General features: G+C 41.4%; 2 protein-coding genes and 47 non-coding genes across 59 annotated transcripts in view; 48 read left to right on the plus strand and 1 right to left on the minus strand.

The window, feature by feature from the left end:
• Positions 1–18,698, minus strand: part of fermt3b (FERM domain containing kindlin 3b) — a 35,449-nt gene extending 16,751 nt beyond the window's left edge. The window contains exons 1-2 of one of the 2 annotated variants that reach the window (XM_029165218.3): positions 17,576–18,698; positions 16,714–16,838 (exon numbers count right to left, since the gene is read on the minus strand). In XM_029165218.3, coding sequence (XP_029021051.1) covers positions 16,714–16,837 — 124 coding nt within the window. In that variant the 5' untranslated portion in view covers position 16,838; positions 17,576–18,698. Of the gene's footprint in view, positions 1–16,713; positions 16,839–17,558 lie in introns of both variants that reach the window. The other variant, XM_029165219.3, reaches the window with a different exon arrangement.
• Positions 5–76, plus strand: trnaw-cca (transfer RNA tryptophan (anticodon CCA)). The gene has a single exon. It is a non-coding gene; the product is annotated as a tRNA-Trp (tRNA).
• trnaw-cca (transfer RNA tryptophan (anticodon CCA)) lies at positions 263–334 on the plus strand. The gene has a single exon. It is a non-coding gene; the product is annotated as a tRNA-Trp (tRNA).
• Positions 1,089–1,160, plus strand: trnaw-cca (transfer RNA tryptophan (anticodon CCA)). The gene has a single exon. It is a non-coding gene; the product is annotated as a tRNA-Trp (tRNA).
• On the plus strand, positions 1,713–1,784 carry trnaw-cca (transfer RNA tryptophan (anticodon CCA)). The gene has a single exon. It is a non-coding gene; the product is annotated as a tRNA-Trp (tRNA).
• On the plus strand, positions 2,137–2,208 carry trnaw-cca (transfer RNA tryptophan (anticodon CCA)). Its single transcript has one exon. It is a non-coding gene; the product is annotated as a tRNA-Trp (tRNA).
• Positions 2,339–2,410, plus strand: trnaw-cca (transfer RNA tryptophan (anticodon CCA)). The gene has a single exon. It is a non-coding gene; the product is annotated as a tRNA-Trp (tRNA).
• On the plus strand, positions 2,760–2,831 carry trnaw-cca (transfer RNA tryptophan (anticodon CCA)). The gene has a single exon. It is a non-coding gene; the product is annotated as a tRNA-Trp (tRNA).
• On the plus strand, positions 2,962–3,033 carry trnaw-cca (transfer RNA tryptophan (anticodon CCA)). Its single transcript has one exon. It is a non-coding gene; the product is annotated as a tRNA-Trp (tRNA).
• trnaw-cca (transfer RNA tryptophan (anticodon CCA)) lies at positions 3,330–3,401 on the plus strand. The gene has a single exon. It is a non-coding gene; the product is annotated as a tRNA-Trp (tRNA).
• trnaw-cca (transfer RNA tryptophan (anticodon CCA)) lies at positions 3,531–3,602 on the plus strand. Its single transcript has one exon. It is a non-coding gene; the product is annotated as a tRNA-Trp (tRNA).
• Positions 4,155–4,226, plus strand: trnaw-cca (transfer RNA tryptophan (anticodon CCA)). The gene has a single exon. It is a non-coding gene; the product is annotated as a tRNA-Trp (tRNA).
• trnaw-cca (transfer RNA tryptophan (anticodon CCA)) lies at positions 4,578–4,649 on the plus strand. Its single transcript has one exon. It is a non-coding gene; the product is annotated as a tRNA-Trp (tRNA).
• On the plus strand, positions 4,780–4,851 carry trnaw-cca (transfer RNA tryptophan (anticodon CCA)). Its single transcript has one exon. It is a non-coding gene; the product is annotated as a tRNA-Trp (tRNA).
• trnaw-cca (transfer RNA tryptophan (anticodon CCA)) lies at positions 5,148–5,219 on the plus strand. The gene has a single exon. It is a non-coding gene; the product is annotated as a tRNA-Trp (tRNA).
• On the plus strand, positions 5,350–5,421 carry trnaw-cca (transfer RNA tryptophan (anticodon CCA)). The gene has a single exon. It is a non-coding gene; the product is annotated as a tRNA-Trp (tRNA).
• Positions 5,718–5,789, plus strand: trnaw-cca (transfer RNA tryptophan (anticodon CCA)). Its single transcript has one exon. It is a non-coding gene; the product is annotated as a tRNA-Trp (tRNA).
• trnaw-cca (transfer RNA tryptophan (anticodon CCA)) lies at positions 6,142–6,213 on the plus strand. The gene has a single exon. It is a non-coding gene; the product is annotated as a tRNA-Trp (tRNA).
• On the plus strand, positions 6,344–6,415 carry trnaw-cca (transfer RNA tryptophan (anticodon CCA)). Its single transcript has one exon. It is a non-coding gene; the product is annotated as a tRNA-Trp (tRNA).
• On the plus strand, positions 6,767–6,838 carry trnaw-cca (transfer RNA tryptophan (anticodon CCA)). Its single transcript has one exon. It is a non-coding gene; the product is annotated as a tRNA-Trp (tRNA).
• On the plus strand, positions 6,968–7,038 carry trnaw-cca (transfer RNA tryptophan (anticodon CCA)). The gene has a single exon. It is a non-coding gene; the product is annotated as a tRNA-Trp (tRNA).
• On the plus strand, positions 7,335–7,406 carry trnaw-cca (transfer RNA tryptophan (anticodon CCA)). Its single transcript has one exon. It is a non-coding gene; the product is annotated as a tRNA-Trp (tRNA).
• Positions 7,537–7,608, plus strand: trnaw-cca (transfer RNA tryptophan (anticodon CCA)). The gene has a single exon. It is a non-coding gene; the product is annotated as a tRNA-Trp (tRNA).
• On the plus strand, positions 8,161–8,232 carry trnaw-cca (transfer RNA tryptophan (anticodon CCA)). Its single transcript has one exon. It is a non-coding gene; the product is annotated as a tRNA-Trp (tRNA).
• trnaw-cca (transfer RNA tryptophan (anticodon CCA)) lies at positions 8,584–8,655 on the plus strand. Its single transcript has one exon. It is a non-coding gene; the product is annotated as a tRNA-Trp (tRNA).
• Positions 8,784–8,855, plus strand: trnaw-cca (transfer RNA tryptophan (anticodon CCA)). The gene has a single exon. It is a non-coding gene; the product is annotated as a tRNA-Trp (tRNA).
• trnaw-cca (transfer RNA tryptophan (anticodon CCA)) lies at positions 9,151–9,222 on the plus strand. The gene has a single exon. It is a non-coding gene; the product is annotated as a tRNA-Trp (tRNA).
• trnaw-cca (transfer RNA tryptophan (anticodon CCA)) lies at positions 9,353–9,424 on the plus strand. Its single transcript has one exon. It is a non-coding gene; the product is annotated as a tRNA-Trp (tRNA).
• Positions 9,721–9,792, plus strand: trnaw-cca (transfer RNA tryptophan (anticodon CCA)). Its single transcript has one exon. It is a non-coding gene; the product is annotated as a tRNA-Trp (tRNA).
• Positions 9,923–9,994, plus strand: trnaw-cca (transfer RNA tryptophan (anticodon CCA)). Its single transcript has one exon. It is a non-coding gene; the product is annotated as a tRNA-Trp (tRNA).
• On the plus strand, positions 10,291–10,362 carry trnaw-cca (transfer RNA tryptophan (anticodon CCA)). The gene has a single exon. It is a non-coding gene; the product is annotated as a tRNA-Trp (tRNA).
• trnaw-cca (transfer RNA tryptophan (anticodon CCA)) lies at positions 10,493–10,564 on the plus strand. The gene has a single exon. It is a non-coding gene; the product is annotated as a tRNA-Trp (tRNA).
• Positions 10,907–10,978, plus strand: trnaw-cca (transfer RNA tryptophan (anticodon CCA)). Its single transcript has one exon. It is a non-coding gene; the product is annotated as a tRNA-Trp (tRNA).
• trnaw-cca (transfer RNA tryptophan (anticodon CCA)) lies at positions 11,109–11,180 on the plus strand. Its single transcript has one exon. It is a non-coding gene; the product is annotated as a tRNA-Trp (tRNA).
• On the plus strand, positions 11,474–11,545 carry trnaw-cca (transfer RNA tryptophan (anticodon CCA)). The gene has a single exon. It is a non-coding gene; the product is annotated as a tRNA-Trp (tRNA).
• Positions 11,676–11,747, plus strand: trnaw-cca (transfer RNA tryptophan (anticodon CCA)). The gene has a single exon. It is a non-coding gene; the product is annotated as a tRNA-Trp (tRNA).
• trnaw-cca (transfer RNA tryptophan (anticodon CCA)) lies at positions 12,044–12,115 on the plus strand. Its single transcript has one exon. It is a non-coding gene; the product is annotated as a tRNA-Trp (tRNA).
• trnaw-cca (transfer RNA tryptophan (anticodon CCA)) lies at positions 12,246–12,317 on the plus strand. The gene has a single exon. It is a non-coding gene; the product is annotated as a tRNA-Trp (tRNA).
• Positions 12,504–12,575, plus strand: trnaw-cca (transfer RNA tryptophan (anticodon CCA)). The gene has a single exon. It is a non-coding gene; the product is annotated as a tRNA-Trp (tRNA).
• On the plus strand, positions 12,928–12,998 carry trnaw-cca (transfer RNA tryptophan (anticodon CCA)). The gene has a single exon. It is a non-coding gene; the product is annotated as a tRNA-Trp (tRNA).
• trnaw-cca (transfer RNA tryptophan (anticodon CCA)) lies at positions 13,129–13,200 on the plus strand. Its single transcript has one exon. It is a non-coding gene; the product is annotated as a tRNA-Trp (tRNA).
• trnaw-cca (transfer RNA tryptophan (anticodon CCA)) lies at positions 13,753–13,824 on the plus strand. The gene has a single exon. It is a non-coding gene; the product is annotated as a tRNA-Trp (tRNA).
• trnaw-cca (transfer RNA tryptophan (anticodon CCA)) lies at positions 14,121–14,192 on the plus strand. Its single transcript has one exon. It is a non-coding gene; the product is annotated as a tRNA-Trp (tRNA).
• On the plus strand, positions 14,323–14,394 carry trnaw-cca (transfer RNA tryptophan (anticodon CCA)). Its single transcript has one exon. It is a non-coding gene; the product is annotated as a tRNA-Trp (tRNA).
• On the plus strand, positions 14,691–14,762 carry trnaw-cca (transfer RNA tryptophan (anticodon CCA)). Its single transcript has one exon. It is a non-coding gene; the product is annotated as a tRNA-Trp (tRNA).
• On the plus strand, positions 14,893–14,964 carry trnaw-cca (transfer RNA tryptophan (anticodon CCA)). The gene has a single exon. It is a non-coding gene; the product is annotated as a tRNA-Trp (tRNA).
• On the plus strand, positions 15,316–15,387 carry trnaw-cca (transfer RNA tryptophan (anticodon CCA)). Its single transcript has one exon. It is a non-coding gene; the product is annotated as a tRNA-Trp (tRNA).
• On the plus strand, positions 15,518–15,589 carry trnaw-cca (transfer RNA tryptophan (anticodon CCA)). Its single transcript has one exon. It is a non-coding gene; the product is annotated as a tRNA-Trp (tRNA).
• Positions 18,699–18,806: 108 nt separating the features above from the next.
• Positions 18,807–22,183, plus strand: part of macrod1 (mono-ADP ribosylhydrolase 1) — a 95,862-nt gene continuing 92,485 nt past the window's right edge. For all 10 annotated transcript variants that reach the window (XM_029165228.2, XM_029165229.3, XM_029165227.3 and 7 more), the window contains exons 1-3: positions 18,807–19,343; positions 19,965–20,057; positions 20,399–20,506. In XM_029165228.2, the coding sequence (XP_029021061.1) occupies positions 18,959–19,343; positions 19,965–20,057; positions 20,399–20,506 (586 nt within the window). In that variant the 5' untranslated portion in view covers positions 18,807–18,958. The remainder of the gene's footprint in view (positions 19,344–19,964; positions 20,058–20,398; positions 20,507–22,183) is intronic.

Raw genomic sequence — 22,183 nt, forward strand, 5'->3', positions numbered from 1 at the left:
TATAGACTCTGTGGCGCAACGGTAGCGCGTCTGACTCCAGATCAGAAGGCTGCTTGTTCAAGTCACGTCAGGGTCAAAGGCCTCTTGTATTTAACAAGAAAAGCAACATGAACCTATTGTAAGCTTGTCTTGTCCAATGATGTCAAGATCTTACTCTGTTATTGGTGAGATGGTCCGATGACATCAACATTTATCTCCCCCAATGCCATGCTTTGGCTGTCATATTTGAGCTACCCCAAATATTTTTTGTTGCCAATTGGCAGACTCTGTGGCGCAACGGTAGCGCGTCTGACTCCAGATCAGAAGGTTGCGTGTTCAAATCACGTCAGGGTCAATGACCTTTGATATTGCCTAATTAAAACAAGAGGGACATGTTGCAAGCTTGGCTTGTTCAATTATGTCAACTTCTTACTGTTTTTTTGCTATGCTCAGGCTCTCCAAACATTTTTTTGCTCCCAATTGCAGACTCTGTAGCGCAATGGAAGAGCGTCTGACTCCAGATCAGAAGGCTGCTTGTTCAAGTCACGTCAGGGTCAAAGGCCTCTCGTATTTAACAAGAGAAGCAACATGGACCTATTGTCAGCTTGTCTTGTCCAATGATGTTATCATCTTACTCTATTATTGGTGTGTTGGTTTAATGACATCAACACTTAACTCCCCCATTGCATTGCTTCTGTGTCATTTTTGAGCTACCCCAAACATATAACAATTCGTATTTGCCAATTATAACCCCATAGACTCATTGTAAGCTTGTCTTGTCCAATGATGTCAAGATCTTACTCTGTTTTGGTGTGATGGTCCAATGACATCAACATTTATCTCCCCCAATGCCATGCTTTGGCTGTCATATTTGAGCTACCCCAAATATTTTTTGTTGCCAATTGGCAGACCCGGTGGCGCAATGGTAACGCGTATGACTCCAGATCAAAGGTTGAGTGTTCAAATCACGTCAGGGTCAATTTCCTTTGATATTGCCTAATTAAAACAAGAGGGACATGTTGCAAGCTTGGCTTGTTCAATTATGTCAACTTCTTACTGTTTTATTGCTATGCTCAGGCTCGCCAAACATATATTTGCTCCCAAATGCAGACTCTGTGGCGCAACGGTAGCGCGACTGACTCCAGATCAGAAGGCTGCGTGTTCAAGTCACGTCAGGGTCAAAGGCCTCTCGTATTTAACAAGAGAAGCAACATGGACCTATTGTCAGCTTGTCTTGTCCAATGAAGTTATCATCTTACTCTATTATTGGTGTGTTGTTTTAATGACATCAACACTTAACTCCCCCATTGCATTGCTTCTGTGTCATTTTTGAGCTACCCCAAACATATAACAATTCGTATTTGCCAATTATAACCCCATAGACTCATTGTAAGCTTGTCTTGTCCAATGATGTCAAGATCTTACTCTGTTTTGGTGTGATGGTCCAATGAATTCAACATTTATCTCCCCCAATGCCATGCTTTGGCTGTCATATTTGAGCTACCCCAAATATTTTTTGTTGCCAATTGGCAGACTCTGTGGCGCAATGGTAACGCGTGTGACTCCAGATCAAAGGTTGTGTGTTCAAATCACGTCAGGGTCAATTTCCTTTGATATTGCCTAATTAAAACAAGAGGGACATGTTGCAAGCTTGGCTTGTTCAATTATGTCAACTTCTTACTGTTTTATTGCTATGCTCAGGCTCGCCAAACATATATTTGCTCCCAAATGCAGACTCTGTGGCGCAACGGTAGCGCGTCTGACTCCAGATCAGAAGGCTGCGTGTTCAAGTCACGTCAGGGTCAAAGGCCTCTCGTATTTAACAAGAAAAGCAACATGGACCTATTGTAAGCTTGTCTTGTCCAATGGTGTTAACATCTTACTCTATTATTGGTGTGTTGGTTTAATGACATCAACACTTAACTCCCCCATTGCATTGCTTCTGTGTCATTTTTGAGCTACCCCAAACATATAACAATTCGTATTTGCCAATTATAACCCCATAGACTCATTGTAAGCTTGTCTTGTCCAATGATGTCAAGATCTTACTCTGTTATTGGTGAGATGGTCCGATGACATCAACATTTATCTCCCCCAATGCCATGCTTTGGCTGTCATATTTGAGCTACCCCAATTTTTTTTTCTTGACAATTTCTAGACTCTGTGGCGCAACGGTAGTGCGTCTGACTCCAGATCAGAAGGTTGCGTGTTCAAATCACGTCAGGGTCAATGACCTTTGATATTGCCTAATTAAAACAAGAGGGACATGTTGCAAGCTTGGCTTGTTCAATTATGTCATCTTCTTACTGTTTTATTGCTATGCTCAGGCTCTCCAAACATTTTTTTGCTCCCAATTGCAGACTCTGAAGCGCAATGGTAGAGCGTCTGACTCCAGATCAGAAGGCTGCGTGTTCAAGTCACGTCAGGGTCAAAGGCCTCTCGTATTTAACAAGAATAGCAACATGGACCTATTGTCAGCTTGTCTTGTCCAATGATGTTATCATCTTACTCTATTATTGGGTGTTGGTTTAATGACATCAACACTTAACTCCCCCATTGCATTGCTTCTGTGTCATTTTTGAGCTACCCCAAACATATAACAATTCGTATTTGCCAATTATAACCCCATAGACTCATTGTAAGCTTGTCTTGTCCAATGATGTCAAGATCTTACTCTGTTTTGGTGTGATGGTCCAATGACATCAACATTTATCTCCCCAATGCCATGCTTTGGCTGTCATATTTGAGCTACCCCAAATATTTTTTCTTGACTATTTCTAGACTCAGTGGCGCAACGGTAGCGCGTCTGACTCCAGATCAGAAGGTTGCGTGTTCAAATCACGTCAGGGTCAATTTCCTTTGATATTGCCTAATTAAAACAAGAGGAACATGTTGCAAGCTTGGCTTGTTCAATTATGTCAACTTCTTACTGTTTTATTGCTATGCTCAGGCTCGCCAAACATATTTTTGCTCCCAAATGTAGACTCTGTGGCGCAACGGTAGCGCGTCTGACTCCAGATCAGAAGGCTGCGTGTTCAAGTCACGTCAGGGTCAAAAGCCTCTCGTATTTACCAAGAAAAGCAACATGGACCTATTGTAAGCTTGTCTTGTCCAATGATGTTATCATCTTACACTATTATTGGTGTGATGGTTTAATGACATCAACAACAACTCGTATTTGCCAATTAAAACCCCATAGACTCATTGTAAGCTTGTCTTGTCCAATGATGTCAAGATCTTACTCTGTTATTGGTGAGATGGTCCGATGACATCAACATTTATCTCCCCCAATGCCATGCTTTGGCTGTCATATTTGAGCTACCCCAAATATTTTTTCTTGACAATTTCTAGACTCTGTGGCGCAACGGTAGCGCGTCTGACTCCAGATCAGAAGGTTGCGTGTTCAAATCACGTCAGGGTCAATGACCTTTGATATTGCCTAATTAAAACAAGAGGGACATGTTGCAAGCTTGGCTTGTTCAATTATGTCAACTTCTTACTGTTTGATTGCTATGCTCAGGCTCTCCAAACATATTTTGCTCCCAATTGCAGACTCTGTGGCGCAACGGTAGCACGTCTGACTCCAGATCAGAAGGGTGCGTGTTCAAGTCACGTCAGGGTCAAAAGCCTCTCGTATTTAACAAGAAATGCAACATGGACCTATTGTAAGCTTGTCTTGTCCAATGATGTTATCATCTTACACTATTATTGGTGTGATGGTTTAATGACATCAACACTTAACTCCCCCATTGCATTGCTTCTGTGTCATTTTTGAGCTACCCCAAACATATAACAATTCGTATTTGCCAATTATAACCCCATAGACTCATTGTAAGCTTGTCTTGTCCAATGATGTCAAGATCTTACTCTGTTTTGGTGTGATGGTCCAATGACATCAACATTTATCTCCCCCAATGCCATGCTTTGGCTGTCATATTTGAGCTACCCCAAATATTTTTTGTTGCCAATTGGCAGACTCTGTGGCGCAATGGTAACGCGTATGACTCCAGATCAAAGGTTGAGTGTTCAAATCACGTCAGGGTCAATTTCCTTTGATATTGCCTAATTAAAACAAGAGGGACATGTTGCAAGCTTGGCTTGTTCAATTATGTCAACTTCTTACTGTTTTATTGCTATGCTCAGGCTCGCCAAACATATATTTGCTCCCAAACGCAGACTCTGTGGCGCAACGGTAGCGCGTCTGACTCCAGATCAGAAGGCTGCGTGTTCAAGTCACGTCAGGGTCAAAGGCCTCTCGTATTTAACAAGAAAAGCAACATGGACCTATTGTAAGCTTGTCTTGTCCAATGGTGTTAACATCTTACTCTATTATTGGTGTGTTGGTTTAATGACATCAACACTTAACTCCCCCATTGCATTGCTTCTGTGACATTTTTGAGCTACCCCAAACATATAACAATTCGTATTTGCCAATTATAACCCCATAGACTCATTGTAAGCTTGTCTTGTCCAATGATGTCAAGATCTTACTCTGTTTTGGTGTGATGGTCCAATGACATCAACATTTATCTCCCCCAATGCCATGCTTTGGCTGTCATATTTGAGCTACCCCAAATATTTTTTCTTGACTATTTCTAGACTCAGTGGCGCAACGGTAGCGCGTCTGACTCCAGATCAGAAGGTTGCGTGTTCAAATCACGTCAGGGTCAATTTCCTTTGATATTGCCTAATTAAAACAAGAGGAACGTGTTGCAAGCTTGGCTTGTTCAATTATGTCAACTTCTTACTGTTTTATTGCTATGCTCAGGCTCGCCAAACATATTTTTGCTCCCAAATGTCGACTCTGTGGCGCAACGGTAGCGCGTCTGACTCCAGATCAGAAGGCTGCGTGTTCAAGTCACGTCAGGGTCAAAAGCCTCTCGTATTTACCAAGAAAAGCAACATGGACCTATTGTAAGCTTGTCTTGTCCAATGATGTTATCATCTTACACTATTATTGGTGTGATGGTTTAATGACATCAACAACAACTCGTATTTGCCAATTAAAACCCCATAGACTCATTGTAAGCTTGTCTTGTCCAATGATGTCAAGATCTTACTCTGTTATTGGTGAGATGGTCCGATGACATCAACATTTATCTCCCCCAATGCCATGCTTTGGCTGTCATATTTGAGCTACCCCAAATATTTTTTCTTGACTATTTCTAGACTCAGTGGCGCAACGGTAGCGCGTCTGACTCCAGATCAGAAGGTTGCGTGTTCAAATCACGTCAGGGTCAATTTCCTTTGATATTGCCTAATTAAAACAAGAGGAACATGTTGCAAGCTTGGCTTGTTCAATTATGTCAACTTCTTACTGTTTTATTGCTATGCTCAGGCTCGCCAAACATATTTTTGCTCCCAAATGTAGACTCTGTGGCGCAACGGTAGCGCGTCTGACTCCAGATCAGAAGGCTGCGTGTTCAAGTCACGTCAGGGTCAAAAGCCTCTCGTATTTAACCAGAAAAGCAACATGGGCCGATTGTAAGCTTGTCTTGTCCAATGATGTTATCATCTTACACTATTATTGGTGTGATGGTTTAATGACATCAACAACAACTCGTATTTGCCAATTACAACCCCATAGACTCATTGTAAGCTTGTCTTGTCCAATGATGTCAAGATCTTACTCTGTTATTGGTGAGATGGTCCGATGACATCAACATTTATCTCCCCCAATGCCATGCTTTGGCTGTCATATTTGAGCTACCCCAATTTTTTTTTCTTGACAATTTCTAGACTCTGTGGCGCAACGGTAGCGCGTCTGACTCCAGATCAGAAGGCTGCGTGTTCAAGTCACGTCAGGGTCAAAGGCCTCTCGTATTTAACAAGAAAAGCAACATGGACCTATTGTAAGCTTGTCTTGTCCAATGGTGTTAACATCTTACTCTATTATTGGTGTGTTGGTTTAATGACATCAACACTTAACTCCCCCATTGCATTGCTTCTGTGTCATTTTTGAGCTACCCCAAACATATAACAATTCGTATTTGCCAATTATAACCCCATAGACTCATTGTAAGCTTGTCTTGTCCAATGATGTCAAGATCTTACTCTGTTATTGGTGAGATGGTCCGATGACATCAACATTTATCTCCCCCAATGCCATGCTTTGGCTGTCATATTTGAGCTACCCCAATTTTTTTTTCTTGACAATTTCTAGACTCTGTGGCGCAACGGTAGTGCGTCTGACTCCAGATCAGAAGGTTGCGTGTTCAAATCACGTCAGGGTCAATGACCTTTGATATTGCCTAATTAAAACAAGAGGGACATGTTGCAAGCTTGGCTTGTTCAATTATGTCATCTTCTTACTGTTTTATTGCTATGCTCAGGCTCTCCAAACATTTTTTTGCTCCCAATTGCAGACTCTGAAGCGCAATGGTAGAGCGTCTGACTCCAGATCAGAAGGCTGCGTGTTCAAGTCACGTCAGGGTCAAAGGCCTCTCGTATTTAACAAGAATAGCAACATGGACCTATTGTCAGCTTGTCTTGTCCAATGATGTTATCATCTTACTCTATTATTGGTGTGTTGGTTTAATGACATCAACACTTAACTCCCCCATTGCATTGCTTCTGTGTCATTTTTGAGCTACCCCAAACATATAACAATTCGTATTTGCCAATTATAACCCCATAGACTCATTGTAAGCTTGTCTTGTCCAATGATGTCAAGATCTTACTCTGTTTTGGTGTGATGGTCCAATGACATCAACATTTATCTCCCCCAATGCCATGCTTTGGCTGTCATATTTGAGCTACCCCAAATATTTTTTCTTGACTATTTCTAGACTCAGTGGCGCAACGGTAGCGCGTCTGACTCCAGATCAGAAGGTTGCGTGTTCAAATCACGTCAGGGTCAATTTCCTTTGATATTGCCTAATTAAAACAAGAGGACATGTTGCAAGCTTGGCTTGTTCAATTATGTCAACTTCTTACTGTTTTATTGCTATGCTCAGGCTCGCCAAACATATTTTTGCTCCCAAATGTAGACTCTGTGGCGCAACGGTAGCGCGTCTGACTCCAGATCAGAAGGCTGCGTGTTCAAGTCACGTCAGGTCAAAAGCCTCTCGTATTTACCAAGAAAAGCAACATGGACCTATTGTAAGCTTGTCTTGTCCAATGATGTTATCATCTTACACTATTATTGGTGTGATGGTTTAATGACATCAACAACAACTCGTATTTGCCAATTAAAACCCCATAGACTCATTGTAAGCTTGTCTTGTCCAATGATGTCAAGATCTTACTCTGTTATTGGTGAGATGGTCCGATGACATCAACATTTATCTCCCCCAATGCCATGCTTTGGCTGTCATATTTGAGCTACCCCAAATATTTTTTCTTGACAATTTCTAGACTCTGTGGCGCAACGGTAGCGCGTCTGACTCCAGATCAGAAGGTTGCGTGTTCAAATCACGTCAGGGTCAATGACCTTTGATATTGCCTAATTAAAACAAGAGGGACATGTTGCAAGCTTGGCTTGTTCAATTATGTCAACTTCTTACTGTTTGATTGCTATGCTCAGGCTCTCCAAACATATTTTTGCTCCCAATTGCAGACTCTGTGGCGCAACGGTAGCACGTCTGACTCCAGATCAGAAGGGTGCGTGTTCAAGTCACGTCAGGGTCAAAAGCCTCTCGTATTTAACAAGAAATGCAACATGGACCTATTGTAAGCTTGTCTTGTCCAATGATGTTATCATCTTACACTATTATTGGTGTGATGGTTTAATGACATCAACACTTAACTCCCCCATTGCATTGCTTCTGTGTCATTTTTGAGCTACCCCAAACATATAACAATTCGTATTTGCCAATTATAACCCCATAGACTCATTGTAAGCTTGTCTTGTCCAATGATGTCAAGATCTTACTCTGTTTTGGTGTGATGGTCCAATGACATCAACATTTATCTCCCCCAATGCCATGCTTTGGCTGTCATATTTGAGCTACCCCAAATATTTTTTGTTGCCAATTGGCAGACTCTGTGGCGCAATGGTAACGCGTATGACTCCAGATCAAAGGTTGAGTGTTCAAATCACGTCAGGGTCAATTTCCTTTGATATTGCCTAATTAAAACAAGAGGGACATGTTGCAAGCTTGGCTTGTTCAATTATGTCAACTTCTTACTGTTTTATTGCTATGCTCAGGCTCGCCAAACATATATTTGCTCCCAAACGCAGACTCTGTGGCGCAACGGTAGCGCGTCTGACTCCAGATCAGAAGGCTGCGTGTTCAAGTCACGTCAGGGTCAAAGGCCTCTCGTATTTAACAAGAAAAGCAACATGGACCTATTGTAAGCTTGTCTTGTCCAATGGTGTTAACATCTTACTCTATTATTGGTGTGTTGGTTTAATGACATCAACACTTAACTCCCCCATTGCATTGCTTCTGTGACATTTTTGAGCTACCCCAAACATATAACAATTCGTATTTGCCAATTATAACCCCATAGACTCATTGTAAGCTTGTCTTGTCCAATGATGTCAAGATCTTACTCTGTTTTGGTGTGATGGTCCAATGACATCAACATTTATCTCCCCCAATGCCATGCTTTGGCTGTCATATTTGAGCTACCCCAAATATTTTTTCTTGACTATTTCTAGACTCAGTGGCGCAACGGTAGCGCGTCTGACTCCAGATCAGAAGGTTGCGTGTTCAAATCACGTCAGGGTCAATTTCCTTTGATATTGCCTAATTAAAACAAGAGGAACGTGTTGCAAGCTTGGCTTGTTCAATTATGTCAACTTCTTACTGTTTTATTGCTATGCTCAGGCTCGCCAAACATATTTTGCTCCAAATGTCGACTCTGTGGCGCAACGGTAGCGCGTCTGACTCCAGATCAGAAGGCTGCGTGTTCAAGTCACGTCAGGGTCAAAAGCCTCTCGTATTACCAAGAAAAGCAACATGGACCTATTGTAAGCTTGTCTTGTCCAATGATGTTATCATCTTACACTATTATTGGTGTGATGGTTTAATGACATCAACAACAACTCGTATTTGCCAATTAAAACCCCATAGACTCATTGTAAGCTTGTCTTGTCCAATGATGTCAAGATCTTACTCTGTTATTGGTGAGATGGTCCGATGACATCAACATTTATCTCCCCCAATGCCATGCTTTGGCTGTCATATTTGAGCTACCCCAAATATTTTTTCTTGACTATTTCTAGACTCAGTGGCGCAACGGTAGCGCGTCTGACTCCAGATCAGAAGGTTGCGTGTTCAAATCACGTCAGGGTCAATTTCCTTTGATATTGCCTAATTAAAACAAGAGGAACATGTTGCAAGCTTGGCTTGTTCAATTATGTCAACTTCTTACTGTTTTATTGCTATGCTCAGGCTCGCCAAACATATTTTTGCTCCCAAATGTAGACTCTGTGGCGCAACGGTAGCGCGTCTGACTCCAGATCAGAAGGCTGCGTGTTCAAGTCACGTCAGGGTCAAAAGCCTCTCGTATTTAACCAGAAAAGCAACATGGGCCGATTGTAAGCTTGTCTTGTCCAATGATGTTATCATCTTACACTATTATTGGTGTGATGGTTTAATGACATCAACAACAACTCGTATTTGCCAATTACAACCCCATAGACTCATTGTAAGCTTGTCTTGTCCAATGATGTCAAGATCTTACTCTGTTATTGGTGAGATGGTCCGATGACATCAACATTTATCTCCCCCAATGCCATGCTTTGGCTGTCATATTTGAGCTACCCCAATTTTTTTTTCTTGACAATTTCTAGACTCTGTGGCGCAACGGTAGCGCGTCTGACTCCAGATCAGAAGGTTGCGTGTTCAAATCACGTCAGGGTCAATGACCTTTCATATTGCCTAATTAAAACAAGAGGGACATGTTGCAAGCTTGGCTTGTTCAATTATGTCATCTTCTTACTGTTTTATTGCTATGCTCAGGCTCTCCAAACATTTTTTTGCTCCCAATTGCAGACTCTGAAGCGCAATGGTAGAGCGTCTGACTCCAGATCAGAAGGCTGCGTGTTCAAGTCACGTCAGGGTCAAAGGCCTCTCGTATTTAACAAGAATAGCAACATGGACCGATTGTAAGCTTGTCTTGTCCAATGATGTTATCATCTTACACTATTATTGGTGTGATGGTTTAATGACATCAACAACAACTCGTATTTGCCAATTACAACCCCATAGACTCATTGTAAGCTTGTCTTGTCCAATGATGTCAAGATCTTACTCTGTTATTGGTGAGATGGTCCGATGACATCAACATTTATCTCCCCCAATGCCATGCTTTGGCTGTCATATTTGAGCTACCCCAATTTTTTTTTCTTGACAATTTCTAGACTCTGTGGCGCAACGGTAGCGCGTCTGACTCCAGATCAGAAGGTTGCGTGTTCAAATCACGTCAGGGTCAATGACCTTTGATATTGCCTAATTAAAACAAGAGGGACATGTTGCAAGCTTGGCTTGTTCAATTATGTCATCTTCTTACTGTTTTATTGCTATGCTCAGGCTCTCCAAACATTTTTTTGCTCCCAATTGCAGACTCTGAAGCGCAATGGTAGAGCGTCTGACTCCAGATCAGAAGGCTGCGTGTTCAAGTCACGTCAGGGTCAAAGGCCTCTCGTATTTAACAAGAATAGCAACATGGACCTATTGTCAGCTTGTCTTGTCCAATGATGTTATCATCTTACTCTATTATTGGTGTGTTGGTTTAATGACATCAACACTTAACTCCCCCATTGCATTGCTTCTGTGTCATTTTTGAGCTACCCCAAACATATAACAATTCGTATTTGCCAATTATAACCCCATAGACTCATTGTAAGCTTGTCTTGTCAAGATCTTACTCTGTTATTGGTGAGATGGTCCGATGACATCAACATTTATCTCCCCCAATGCCATGCTTTGGCTGTCATATTTGAGCTACCCCAATTTTTTTTTCTTGACAATTTCTAGACTCTGTGGCGCAACGGTAGTGCGTCTGACTCCAGATCAGAAGGTTGCGTGTTCAAATCACGTCAGGGTCAATGACCTTTGATATTGCCTAATTAAAACAAGAGGGACATGTTGCAAGCTTGGCTTGTTCAATTATGTCATCTTCTTACTGTTTTATTGCTATGCTCAGGCTCTCCAAACATTTTTTTGCTCCCAATTGCAGACTCTGAAGCGCAATGGTAGAGCGTCTGACTCCAGATCAGAAGGCTGCGTGTTCAAGTCACGTCAGGGTCAAAGGCCTCTCGTATTTAACAATAGCAACATGGACCTATTGTAAGCTTGTCTTGTCCAATGATGTTATCATCTTACACTATTATTGGTGTGATGGTTTAATGACATCAACAACAACTCGTATTTGCCAATTAAAACCCCATAGACTCATTGTAAGCTTGTCTTGTCCAATGATGTCAAGATCTTACTCTGTTATTGGTGAGATGGTCCGATGACATCAACATTTATCTCCCCCAATGCCATGCTTTGGCTGTCATATTTGAGCTACCCCAAATATTTTTTCTTGACAATTTCTAGACTCTGTGGCGCAACGGTAGCGCGTCTGACTCCAGATCAGAAGGTTGCGTGTTCAAATCACGTCAGGGTCAATGACCTTTGATATTGCCTAATTAAAACAAGAGGGACATGTTGCAAGCTTGGCTTGTTCAATTATGTCAACTTCTTACTGTTTGATTGCTATGCTCAGGCTCTCCAAACATATTTTTGCTCCCAATTGCAGACTCTGTGGCGCAACGGTAGCACGTCTGACTCCAGATCAGAAGGGTGCGTGTTCAAGTCACGTCAGGGTCAAAAGCCTCTCGTATTTAACAAGAAATGCAACATGGACCTATTGTAAGCTTGTCTTGTCCAATGATGTTATCATCTTACACTATTATTGGTGTGATGGTTTAATGACATCAACAACAACTCGTATTTGCCAATTACAACCCCATAGACTCATTATAAGCTTGTCTTGTCCAATGATGTCAAGATCTTACTCTGTTATTGGTCAGATGGTCCGATGACATCAACATTTATCTCCCCCAATGCCATGCTTTGGCTGTCATATTTCAGCTACCCCAAACATTTTTTGTTGACAATTTCTAGACTTTGTGGCGCAACGGTAGCACGTCTGACTCCAGATCAGAAGGTTGCGTGTTTAAATCACGTCAGGGTCAATGACCTTTGATATTGCCTAATTAAAACAAGAGGGACATGTTGCAAGCTTGGCTTGTTCAATTATGTAAACTTCTTAATGGTTTATTGCTATGCTCAGGCTCTCCAAACATTTTTTTGCTCCCAATTGCAGACTCTGTAGCGCAATGGTAGCGCGTCTGACTCCAGATCAGAAGGCTGCGTGTTCAAGTCACGTCAGGGTCAAAGGCCTCTCGTATTTAACAAGAAAAGCAACATGAACCTATTGTAAGCTTGTCTTGTCCAATGATGTCAAGATCTTACTCTGTTATTGGTGAGATGGTCCGATGACATCAACATTTATCTCCCTCAATGCCATGCTTTGGCTGTCATATTTGAGCTACCCCAAATATTTTTTGTTGACAATTTCTAGACTCTGTGGCGCAACGGTAGCGCGTCTGACTCCAGATCAGAAGGCTGCGTGTTCAAGTCACGTCAGGGTCAAAGGCCTGTCGTATTTAACAAGAAAAGCAACATGGACCTATTGTAAGCTTGTCTTGTCCAATGGTGTTAACATCTTACTCTATTATTGGTGTGATGGTTTAATGACATCAACACTTAACTCCCCCATTGCATTGCTTCTGTGTCAAATTTTGAGCCACCCCAAACATATAACAATTCGTATTTTCCAATTATAACCGCATAGACTCATTGTAAGCTTGTCTTGTCCAATGATGTCAAGATCTTACTCTGTTTTGGTGTGATGGTCTAATGACATCAACATTTATCTCCCCCAATGCCATGCTTTGGCTGTCATATTTGAGCTACCCCAAATATTTTTTGTTGCCAATTGGCAGACTCTGTGGCGCAATGGTAACGCGTATGACTCCAGATCAAAGGTTGTGTGTTCAAATCACGTCAGGGTCAATTTCCTTTGATATTGCCTAATTAAAACAAGAGGGACATGTTGCAAGCTTGGCTTGTTCAATTATGTCAACTTCTTACTGTTTTATTGCTATGCTCAGGCTCGCCAAACATATTTTTGCTCCCTAATGCAGACTCTGTGGCGCAACGGTAGCGCGTCTGACTCCAGATCAGAAGGCTGCGTGTTCAAGTCACGTCAGGGTCAAAGGCCTCTCGTATTTAACAAGAGAAGCAACATGGACCTATTGTCAGCTTGTCTTGTCCAATGATGTTATCATCTTACTCTATTATTGGTGTGTTGGTTTAATGACATCAACACTTAACTCCCCCATTGCATTGCTTCTGTGTCATTTTTGAGCTACCCCAAACATATAACAATTCGTATTTGCTAATTATAACCCCATAGACTCATTGTAAGCTTGTCTTGTCCAATGATGTCAAGATCTTACTCTGTTTTGGTGTGATGGTCCAATGACATCAACATTTATCTCCCCCAATGCCATGCTTTGGCTGTCATATTTGAGCTACCCCAAATATTTTTTGTTGCCAATTGGCAGACACTGTGGCGCAATGGTAACGCGTATGACTCCAGATCAAAGGTTGTGTGTTCAAATCACGTCAGGGTCAATTTCCTTTGATATTGCCTAATTAAAACAAGAGGGACATGTTGCAAGCTTGGCTTGTTCAATTATGTCAACTTCTTACTGTTTTATTCCTATGCTCAGGCTCGCCAAACATATATTTGCTCCCAAATGCAGACTCTGTGGCGCAACGGTAGCGAGTCTGACTCCAGATCAGAAGGCTGTGTGTTCAAGTCACGTCAGGGTCAAAAGCCTCTCGTATTTAACAAGAAAAGCAACATGGACCTATTGTAAGCTTGTCTTGTCCAATGATGTTATCATCTTACACTATTATTGGTGTGATGGTTTAATGACATCAACAACAACTCGTATTTGCCATTTACAACCCCATAGACTCATTGTAAGCTTGTCTTTTCCAATGATGTCAAGATCTTACTCTGTTATTGGTGAGATAGTCCGATGACATCAACATTTATCTCCCCCAATGCCATGCTTTGGCTGTCCTATTTGAGCTACCCCAAATATTTTTTGTTGCCAATTGGCAGACTCTGTGGCGCAACGGTAGTGCGTCTGACTCCAGATCAGAAGGTTGCGTGTTCAAATCACGTCAGGGTCAATTTCCTTTGATATTGCCTAATTAAAACAAGAGGGACATGTTGCAAGCTTGGCTTGTTCAATTATGTCAACTTCTTACTGTTTTATTGCTATGCTTAGGCTCGCCAAACATATTTTTGCTCCCAAATGCAGACTCTGTGGCGCAACGGTAGCGCGTCTGACTCCAGATCAGAAGGCTGCGTGTTCAAGTCACGTCACGGTCAAAAGCCTCTCGTATTTAACAAGAAAAGCAACATGGACCTATTGTAAGCTTGTCTTGTCCAATGATGTTATCATCTTACACTATTATTGGTGTGATGGTTTAATGACATCAACAACAACTCGTATTTGCCAATTACAACCCCATAGACTCATTGTAAGCTTGTCTTGTCCAATGATGTCAAGATCTTACTCTGTTATTGGTGAGATGGTCCGATGACATCAACATTTATCTCCCCCAATGCCATGCTTTGGCTGTCATATTTGAGCTACCCCAAATATTTTTTGTTGCCAATTGGCAGACTCTGTGGCGCAACGGTAGCGCGTCTGACTCCAGATCAGAAGGTTGCGTGTTCAAATCACGTCAGGGTCAATTTCCTTTGATATTGCCTAATTAAAACAAGAGGGACATGTTGCAAGCTTGGCTTGTTCAATTATGTCAACTTCTTACTGTTTTATTGCTATGCTCAGGCTCGCCAAACATATATTTGCTCCCAAATGCAGACTCTGTGGCGCAACGGTAGCGCGTCTGACTCCAGATCAGAAGGCTGCGTGTTCAAGTCACGTCAGGGTCAAAGGCCTCTCGTATTTAACAAGAAAAGCAACATGGACCTATTGTCAGCTTGTCTTGTCCAATGATGTTATCATCTTACTCTATTATTGGTGTGTTGGTTTAATGACATCAACACTTAACTCCCCCATTGCATTGCTTCTGTGTCATTTTTGAGCTACCCCAAACATATAACAATTCGTATTTGCCAATTATAACCCCATAGACTCATTGTAAGCTTGTCTTGTCCAATGATGTCAAGATCTTACTCTGTTTTGGTGTGATGGTCCAATGACATCAACATTTATCTCCCCCAATGCCATGCTTTGGCTGTCATATTTGAGCTACCCCAAGTATTTTTTGTTGCCAATTGGCAGACTCTGTGGCGCAATGGTAGCGCGTCTCACTCCAGATCAGAAGGTTGCGTGTTCAGATCACGTCAGGGTCAATGACCTTTGATATTGCCTAATTAAAACAAGAGGGACATGTTGCAAGCTTGGCTTGTTCAATTATGTCAACTTCTTACTGTTTTATTGCTATGCTCAGGCTCTCCAAACATTTTTTTGCTCCCAATTGCAGACTCTGTAGCGCAATGGTAGAGCGTCTGACTCCAGATCAGAAGGCTGCGTGTTCAAGTCACGTCAGGGTCAAGCCTCTCGTATTTAACAAGAAAAGAAACATGAACCTATTGTAAGCTTGTCTTGTCCAATGATGTAAACATCTTACTCCACTATTGGTGTGACTGCAGATCAGAAGCTTGAGTGTTCAAATTACGTCAGGGTCAACAACTTTTGATATTGGCCAAATAAAATCAGAGGGACATGTTTAAAAATCTCAAGCTCTAGGTCTGTTATTGGTATGATGTTGTGTTTTTTAGGTATGCTCCAGCTCTGTGATTTTGAGTTATTCCACTCATGGCAGACTCTGTTGAACAAAGATAGTGTGTTTGACTCCAAAATAGAGGGTTTTATGTTCAAGTCACGCCAGGGTCAGCTTGTTTAGAATGCCCATTAAAGGTACAGTGACAGCTATTCTTGTTTAATGATGTCAACATTTAACCTAGCTTTTTCCATGCTTTGGCTCTCCCAACTTGACTGTCAGTTTGTTAATTTTTCACCCTTTAAAGTTGCTGTCACGTTATGATTTGTTTGATGAGCTCATCATGTCATAGTTTGTTTTTTTATGTCATATGTTCCTCCCATCCTATGTGCTTTTTTTATTTGACCTACCTACTCCAAACAGTATCTGTGTTTTGAAAACAATCCTCTTCTGCGCAATGCTAACAGGTGTGAGGAGGTTGCATGTTAATGCAATGTTCGTTTTGTTTAAGTCTTCATCTAAAGATACCTAATTTCGTCAGGGTTTGATTGGTCTCTTTAGGATTTGATTGTTTATGATGTCAACATTTTACCTGCAAATACCTCTCCTTGTGCTTGTTGCATTAGTCCTACTCCAGACATTTTTTACTTCAGACACAGACTTTGCGATGCAACAGTAGCACACTGGGCCCAAATCAGAAGGTTAAGCGTTCAAGTCACATTAGGATCACTGTCTTTAACTTTTGAGCCATAACACTATTTTTAACATTGAGCTAACACTGAATTATGACACCAAATAAACATACAATGATCAACCACATCTAAAAATGGTCAGCTGATAACATAAGCAGTTGATAATGCATGTATTATGACATACTATATAGTGCAAAAAATTTCATCAGTTCATGTAAAGGCTAAGACTGGGACAAGGGCCAGACAGACAGACATTAACCTACGTGTCTTTTCCACCAGTTTGAGCATGACCCCGCCGATGTGAAGGTCAGAGGTCACACTGAGGGTGACAGGTGGGGCGTCATTCCCCAAGTCATCCACAATGACTGACAGGTCCCACGCTGCCATACTGTGAGAAAAGAGAAAGCAAGAGATAGACATGGAGAGGGAGGGAGTGTTCAGCTGATGCTTAGTCAACAATATTCTGCCATGTGGAATATTTCTTTTTGACAAAGCTTTCCCTGCTGGGTTAATTTTTTGTTTTTCAATAATAAATGAAAGGTAATGCCAACCACCATTTAAGTTGAAGAAAAATAGACTTTAACTCTAGCTCAGTTTCACATGATGGTGAATAACACACATAATGAATGGATAAATTTAATCTGATGTTCCTGTTTCTGACTTAAACTATCACCATGGACGCACACTTCCGCTTCCTGACTCACCTAAACTAATATGTCCACCCATTGGTAATTCTGTCACTCACTGCTTGCAAATGAATGTTTACTCAAAATCTACATGCACAATTAAGAACGTTTGATATATTATATAAATATAAATATTTCATTAATTTTATATAACCTGATTGTCAGAAACATTAGGATGACAATGAGTAGATGGATGTCTGCATCTCTCCACGTTTTTATGGAAACCAAAACTCTCTTAATTACATGTTACAAAACATAGTCTGATAAGTGACTCACTTTTTTCATTACAATATATAGGGTGATGTTGCCTACCAAATGACACCAGAGTTGTTTTCACAGAAGCCACAATGATAAGGACAGGCCTGTGCTAACTGTTTCTCCCTTTCCCTTGAGCACACAAGCACACGCTTTTACATACATACACTTTGAAAGAAAATACCGTCAGTTTCCTGTGTCCAAGGTTTTCAGAAATTAAAACTGGGGGTCTCCCGATGTTCTCTAAGATCTCACAAGAAGTTTCCAAGGTGCAGCAGTGGCGCCTCTGCTAAGTTAGACGGTTTGTGGTCTGCGTCTGTGCTGCTGCTTGTGTCACTTCTGTCAAAGCTTGTTCCTTTTTTTGTCAGTTTCCGCCAGGCGGAAATGTGAAGAGGGCTGAAGTTTTGACTGACAGGCAGTGTGAATAATGCATATGCATATTAAGTAATGAGTGTGCTATGAGCAAACATGAGACATGTAAAGACAATTCATAGTTTATGTTGTTCACATTGATCATCATTAAGTAGGTTCAAGTGGATCCTGAATCTGAAAGGGGTTGTTGCTTTCAATTCAGTGTCTTGTACAAAATAAAAGAATATATGAGCATTAAAAACAATTACTAGATTTTTCTTCTGAGTGTAAATGCAAAACTAGCACTACTATAAAAATATTATTATTAATAATAATATTAACGACGCACTATTTTCCTGTTCGTCTTCGCTAGAGGACGAAAGAAAATGTTGTCTTCAGGGTCATCTTGTTTGACCTACTCTGCTGATTTGGCAAAAAAGGTCAAAACATATGGGTGATGAGTTTAGGGTTACTCTCTATAGAATTACATAAGTGGATTCAACTACAACAATTATGACCATACAATATTCTTGCTAGAAAAAAATAATTTTTGAATGTGTGATCCTAATAAATACTCTCCCAAATAATATAAAAATATAAATATAAATAAAATAAAATAAATATAAATATTTAATACCAAGGACAATTAAATACTTTCTTAAAACACGTGTTTCAAAGTAGTGTATAGTTATGTCAAATACCACAACTTCCAGAACTTAGTCCATATCATCACTATTAAACATAGTGAATAAATGGGGTTTCTGTTACTGTTTAATTTGTCGGGAAACAAATAAGCTTACACCTAAAAAAATGTCCGACAGTCAGTAAAGGAGGCGTAAGGTTATGGTCACTAGCTTCGAGCTGTCCTACTTTATCAGAATGGGGGTTCACGGTGAGAATGAAAGTAAAAACACATGTGTGTAACACACCGGTTCCAGTGGTGATGGCCTTAAGTAATAACTTAGCTCAAATTTGAATCCACTAGTTATAGACGTAACGTGTATTTGTATATTTTAAGTTTTACAATTTAGCGGCAACGAACAGCGGCACCTATTGATGGTACGTTCCGGTAAACGTCCAAAACAAATATGGCACTAAAGCGGTAAGCGCGAGGCGTCCAACGAGATGGCGCGTGTGTTGACATCGAAAGCGAAAGCGCAGCACCGTGTGGCCGCCGCTGGTCTCTGAACCTCCGGTTACAAGGTGACGCCGAGGGATGGCGTTTCAGATTTCAACTCTTCTTTCATATGTCAAAGTTCTCCCGCGCCGCCCCGGCGCCCTGTCCCGTAGCCGCGCTGACCTCCAGGCAGCCGGTGTCAAGTTCAGGCGTCCGACTCCTGAACGCCCCCCGCTGGGAGCGGAGCCAGCGGCAGGTCCCCGTCGCGGCCATATTTGCGTCGCTCGGAAGTTCTCAGCAACACTTTGGAGGTCCGGCCGAGGGCTCGGGTCCTCCTCGGGCTGGCTGGGGAGAGTCGCCCTCGGTGCCGCCCTGGGAGTGAGCACAGCCGCCCTGGTCCAGTCCGTCCACACCGGGACACTGGCCGCCATGGCCCTGAAAGTGAACCTGAGCTCCGCGGAGGGAGACTGGAAGCAGACGAAGGGTGAGCCGGTCCAAGTAAACGCGACAAGAGTCAGATGTGTACGTTAACGGAGCTGTCAGACGCCCAGACAGCCGTTCACCTGTCCAGCTGTTGGCCACGTGCGACTTCTTTACCTGTCATTACCTGACTCAATCGACCAACACCACACACAACCACAGGGTTTTCAGATGGAACAGCTGCAGTGGTGAAATTATTAAACATTTAATAGTGGATAGAAAATCTTGAAGGTTAAGCTGTATTATTTTAGCTCCAATCAATTGTTTTATATTTATATAAAATCAGGAAAATGAAGCAAATCATTGACCAATAAAGCAAAAGTTGACATGGTAATGCCATCATACAGTAAAACAGTTAATCCTAAAGCCCTAAAATATATTCTGCAAAATTATCCAGAATGCTTTAGTGTATTTCAGTCTTCTGGATGCATCTGAAAACAAAACAAACTGAATCCGACCAGTGTACCTATACAGCCCCTCACTTTTCACACAATTTTCCTGTCAACTAAGTCTCTGAGCGCTGGGTTGGTTTTGAATTTTCTAATCCTCAACATATAAATATTTAACAAAATATGTTGCAGTTTGACATATTATTTACTGTCTCTGTCTCCGTCGTCTCTCTCAGACTTCTTGCTGTCTCTGCCTGTAAAGGACAGGCGCCTGTACTACAGGACAGACCCTGTTCCATTGGATGACATCCCAGTGTGGACTCCTGCAGGTCAGACATCTACCAACGTTACAGAGTTGATCATGCCACTTGCACAACTTCTACAACAATTCTAAAAGATGAGCCTGACATCTGTTATTCAAAATTTCACAAAATCTAAGTAAGCTGAACATACTGGTGTGACCTTTTTTCACATACTGTATTAATGGCTCTAAAATGTGTGATTTGTGCAAAGCAAATTACTTTAATTTGTTTTATGTTGTCTATATCTGACAAATATAAGGAGAAAGATAAAAAGCTATTACTTTTTAGTTTTAGCTGCTTTGAAAAGTGCCTGCTTTTTGCAGCACTTCTGAGACTGACTGTGCTGGATGTGTATGTCTCACTATGAGGTGGTTCTGAACCTGCTCGCTGCCAGAGAAATGAAAAGTTGGACCAGAAGATTTCCCTTTACAGCGGTGACATCACCAAACTGGAGATAGATGCTATTGTTAATGCAGGTATGTGCGTACATGTGTTGATATACAGTTTCAGCCAGTACTGTTGCAGTCCTATATGGTCAGTAGTGATCTGTTTGTATACTCGGGATGTTAAGGATTTAGACATTTAACTCTCTGGCCCTTTTAGAAGCACAGGTTTTAACAACAAAGTCAACAGGCATTTGAAGAACTAGAGAACTAGTAGTTTTGTGTGATTTAACCACTGCAGGAACTGTGACAGGTATTGCTGGTGAAATTTCAACCAAACATTAGAGTACATTTTTAGTTACAGCTAAAGTGTCTCCTTTTCCTTATCCTATTTTGTATTTCTTTTCCCTCCTTTTGTTATTATGTTTGTTGAGCAAACTTGTTACTGTCTTGAACATTTATTCTAATAGAACAAAAATAAAATAAAATAATTAGTTTCTGTTCTAGAACACCAACAAATAGGTTATTATTCCAGGCAACAACACAAACAAACATTAAACTGACCAGTGAACTTACTTTTAAAAATTCCACATCAAAGGTAGTTAACACTTAAAAAACAAAACCTTCTTTGTTATAAATAGTTACTTTTTTTTACTCGGTAATTTTTTTCTTTCTATCGCTTGTTGTTTTCCATGTTTATAGTTTTTGTGTAGACCGTTAGATGGCGCCAGAAACCAATTTACTCACCGAGGTCATTTTCCCACAAGGCTGTTTGAGCATTTGGGGGAAATTTAATCGGCGTCTTGGCACAAGCTGTGTATCAGGGGAGGCTGAGGCAAGCCAGCACGCCTAAATGATGCTTGATGATGAGGCTTTTGCAGAAAATGATGAAATGAAAATGATTTTTATTGGCCGCAGAATGTCAGCAGGTGTGTGCTGTGCCAACATCAAGTGAATATGTTGATTGTTTATTGTGATTTATGGCGTTATGACTTGTGCATTAATTCATGCATGCAAATGTGTGTAAATGCTTAAGTAATTATGTGTGTATATACAGCTAGTAGTTGTAATTTGTCTGTGTGTGGCTTTGGAAGCTACATTGTGTTAAAGCGTGTGTGTTTTACAATGGCTTTTACAGAGTTGCACAATGCAAAGTAGCATGGAATTAACAAGAGGAAACAGCTAGTAAGTGTCATTAAGCAGAGAGGACGAGGCAAGGTGAGGGAGGGAGACGGAAAAACACAACAGCGCCAGAGGAAACATGACTGAGAGACAGCGCGTGAGAGAGAGAGCCAGCACGCTGACTGACAAAGAGCGGAGGGAGAGTCTGGAGGAGTGAAAAGAAGAAGATAAAAGGGAGGCAGGGAGAGGACACAGGCTAGTATTTGAATCTCACACTGCATTGCCATGGCAACAGGCAGGTACAGGGTACCCACAAAGGGGTTTTGGGCAGCAGAGTACGATCATCCTTTTCTGTCTGACTGATTGGCTGGCCAGGAGACCGTGGTCATTGCGTTGACTAAGAGACTGACCTTTCTGTCTGTGACTAACTGATTGACTAAGACGCTTTGAGTGATGCAAGTCATAGTTAAAGACACAAGGTTAAAACATATCTGACGTTGAAGGGTAGGAGACGATTTACGAATGGAACAGATAAACTTGTTCTCTATTTGTAGATCTAACAGCAGAGCTCCCGCATTATGGAGCAGCCAGACCAACACCTGTGGTTTCTGACATGTGGAGGGGAGTGTTGTGGATTTTTCCTGGCTG

Source organism: Betta splendens, chromosome 10 (genome assembly GCF_900634795.4).
Source record: "Betta splendens chromosome 10, fBetSpl5.4, whole genome shotgun sequence".
Taxonomy (NCBI): Eukaryota; Metazoa; Chordata; class Actinopteri; order Anabantiformes; family Osphronemidae; genus Betta; species Betta splendens.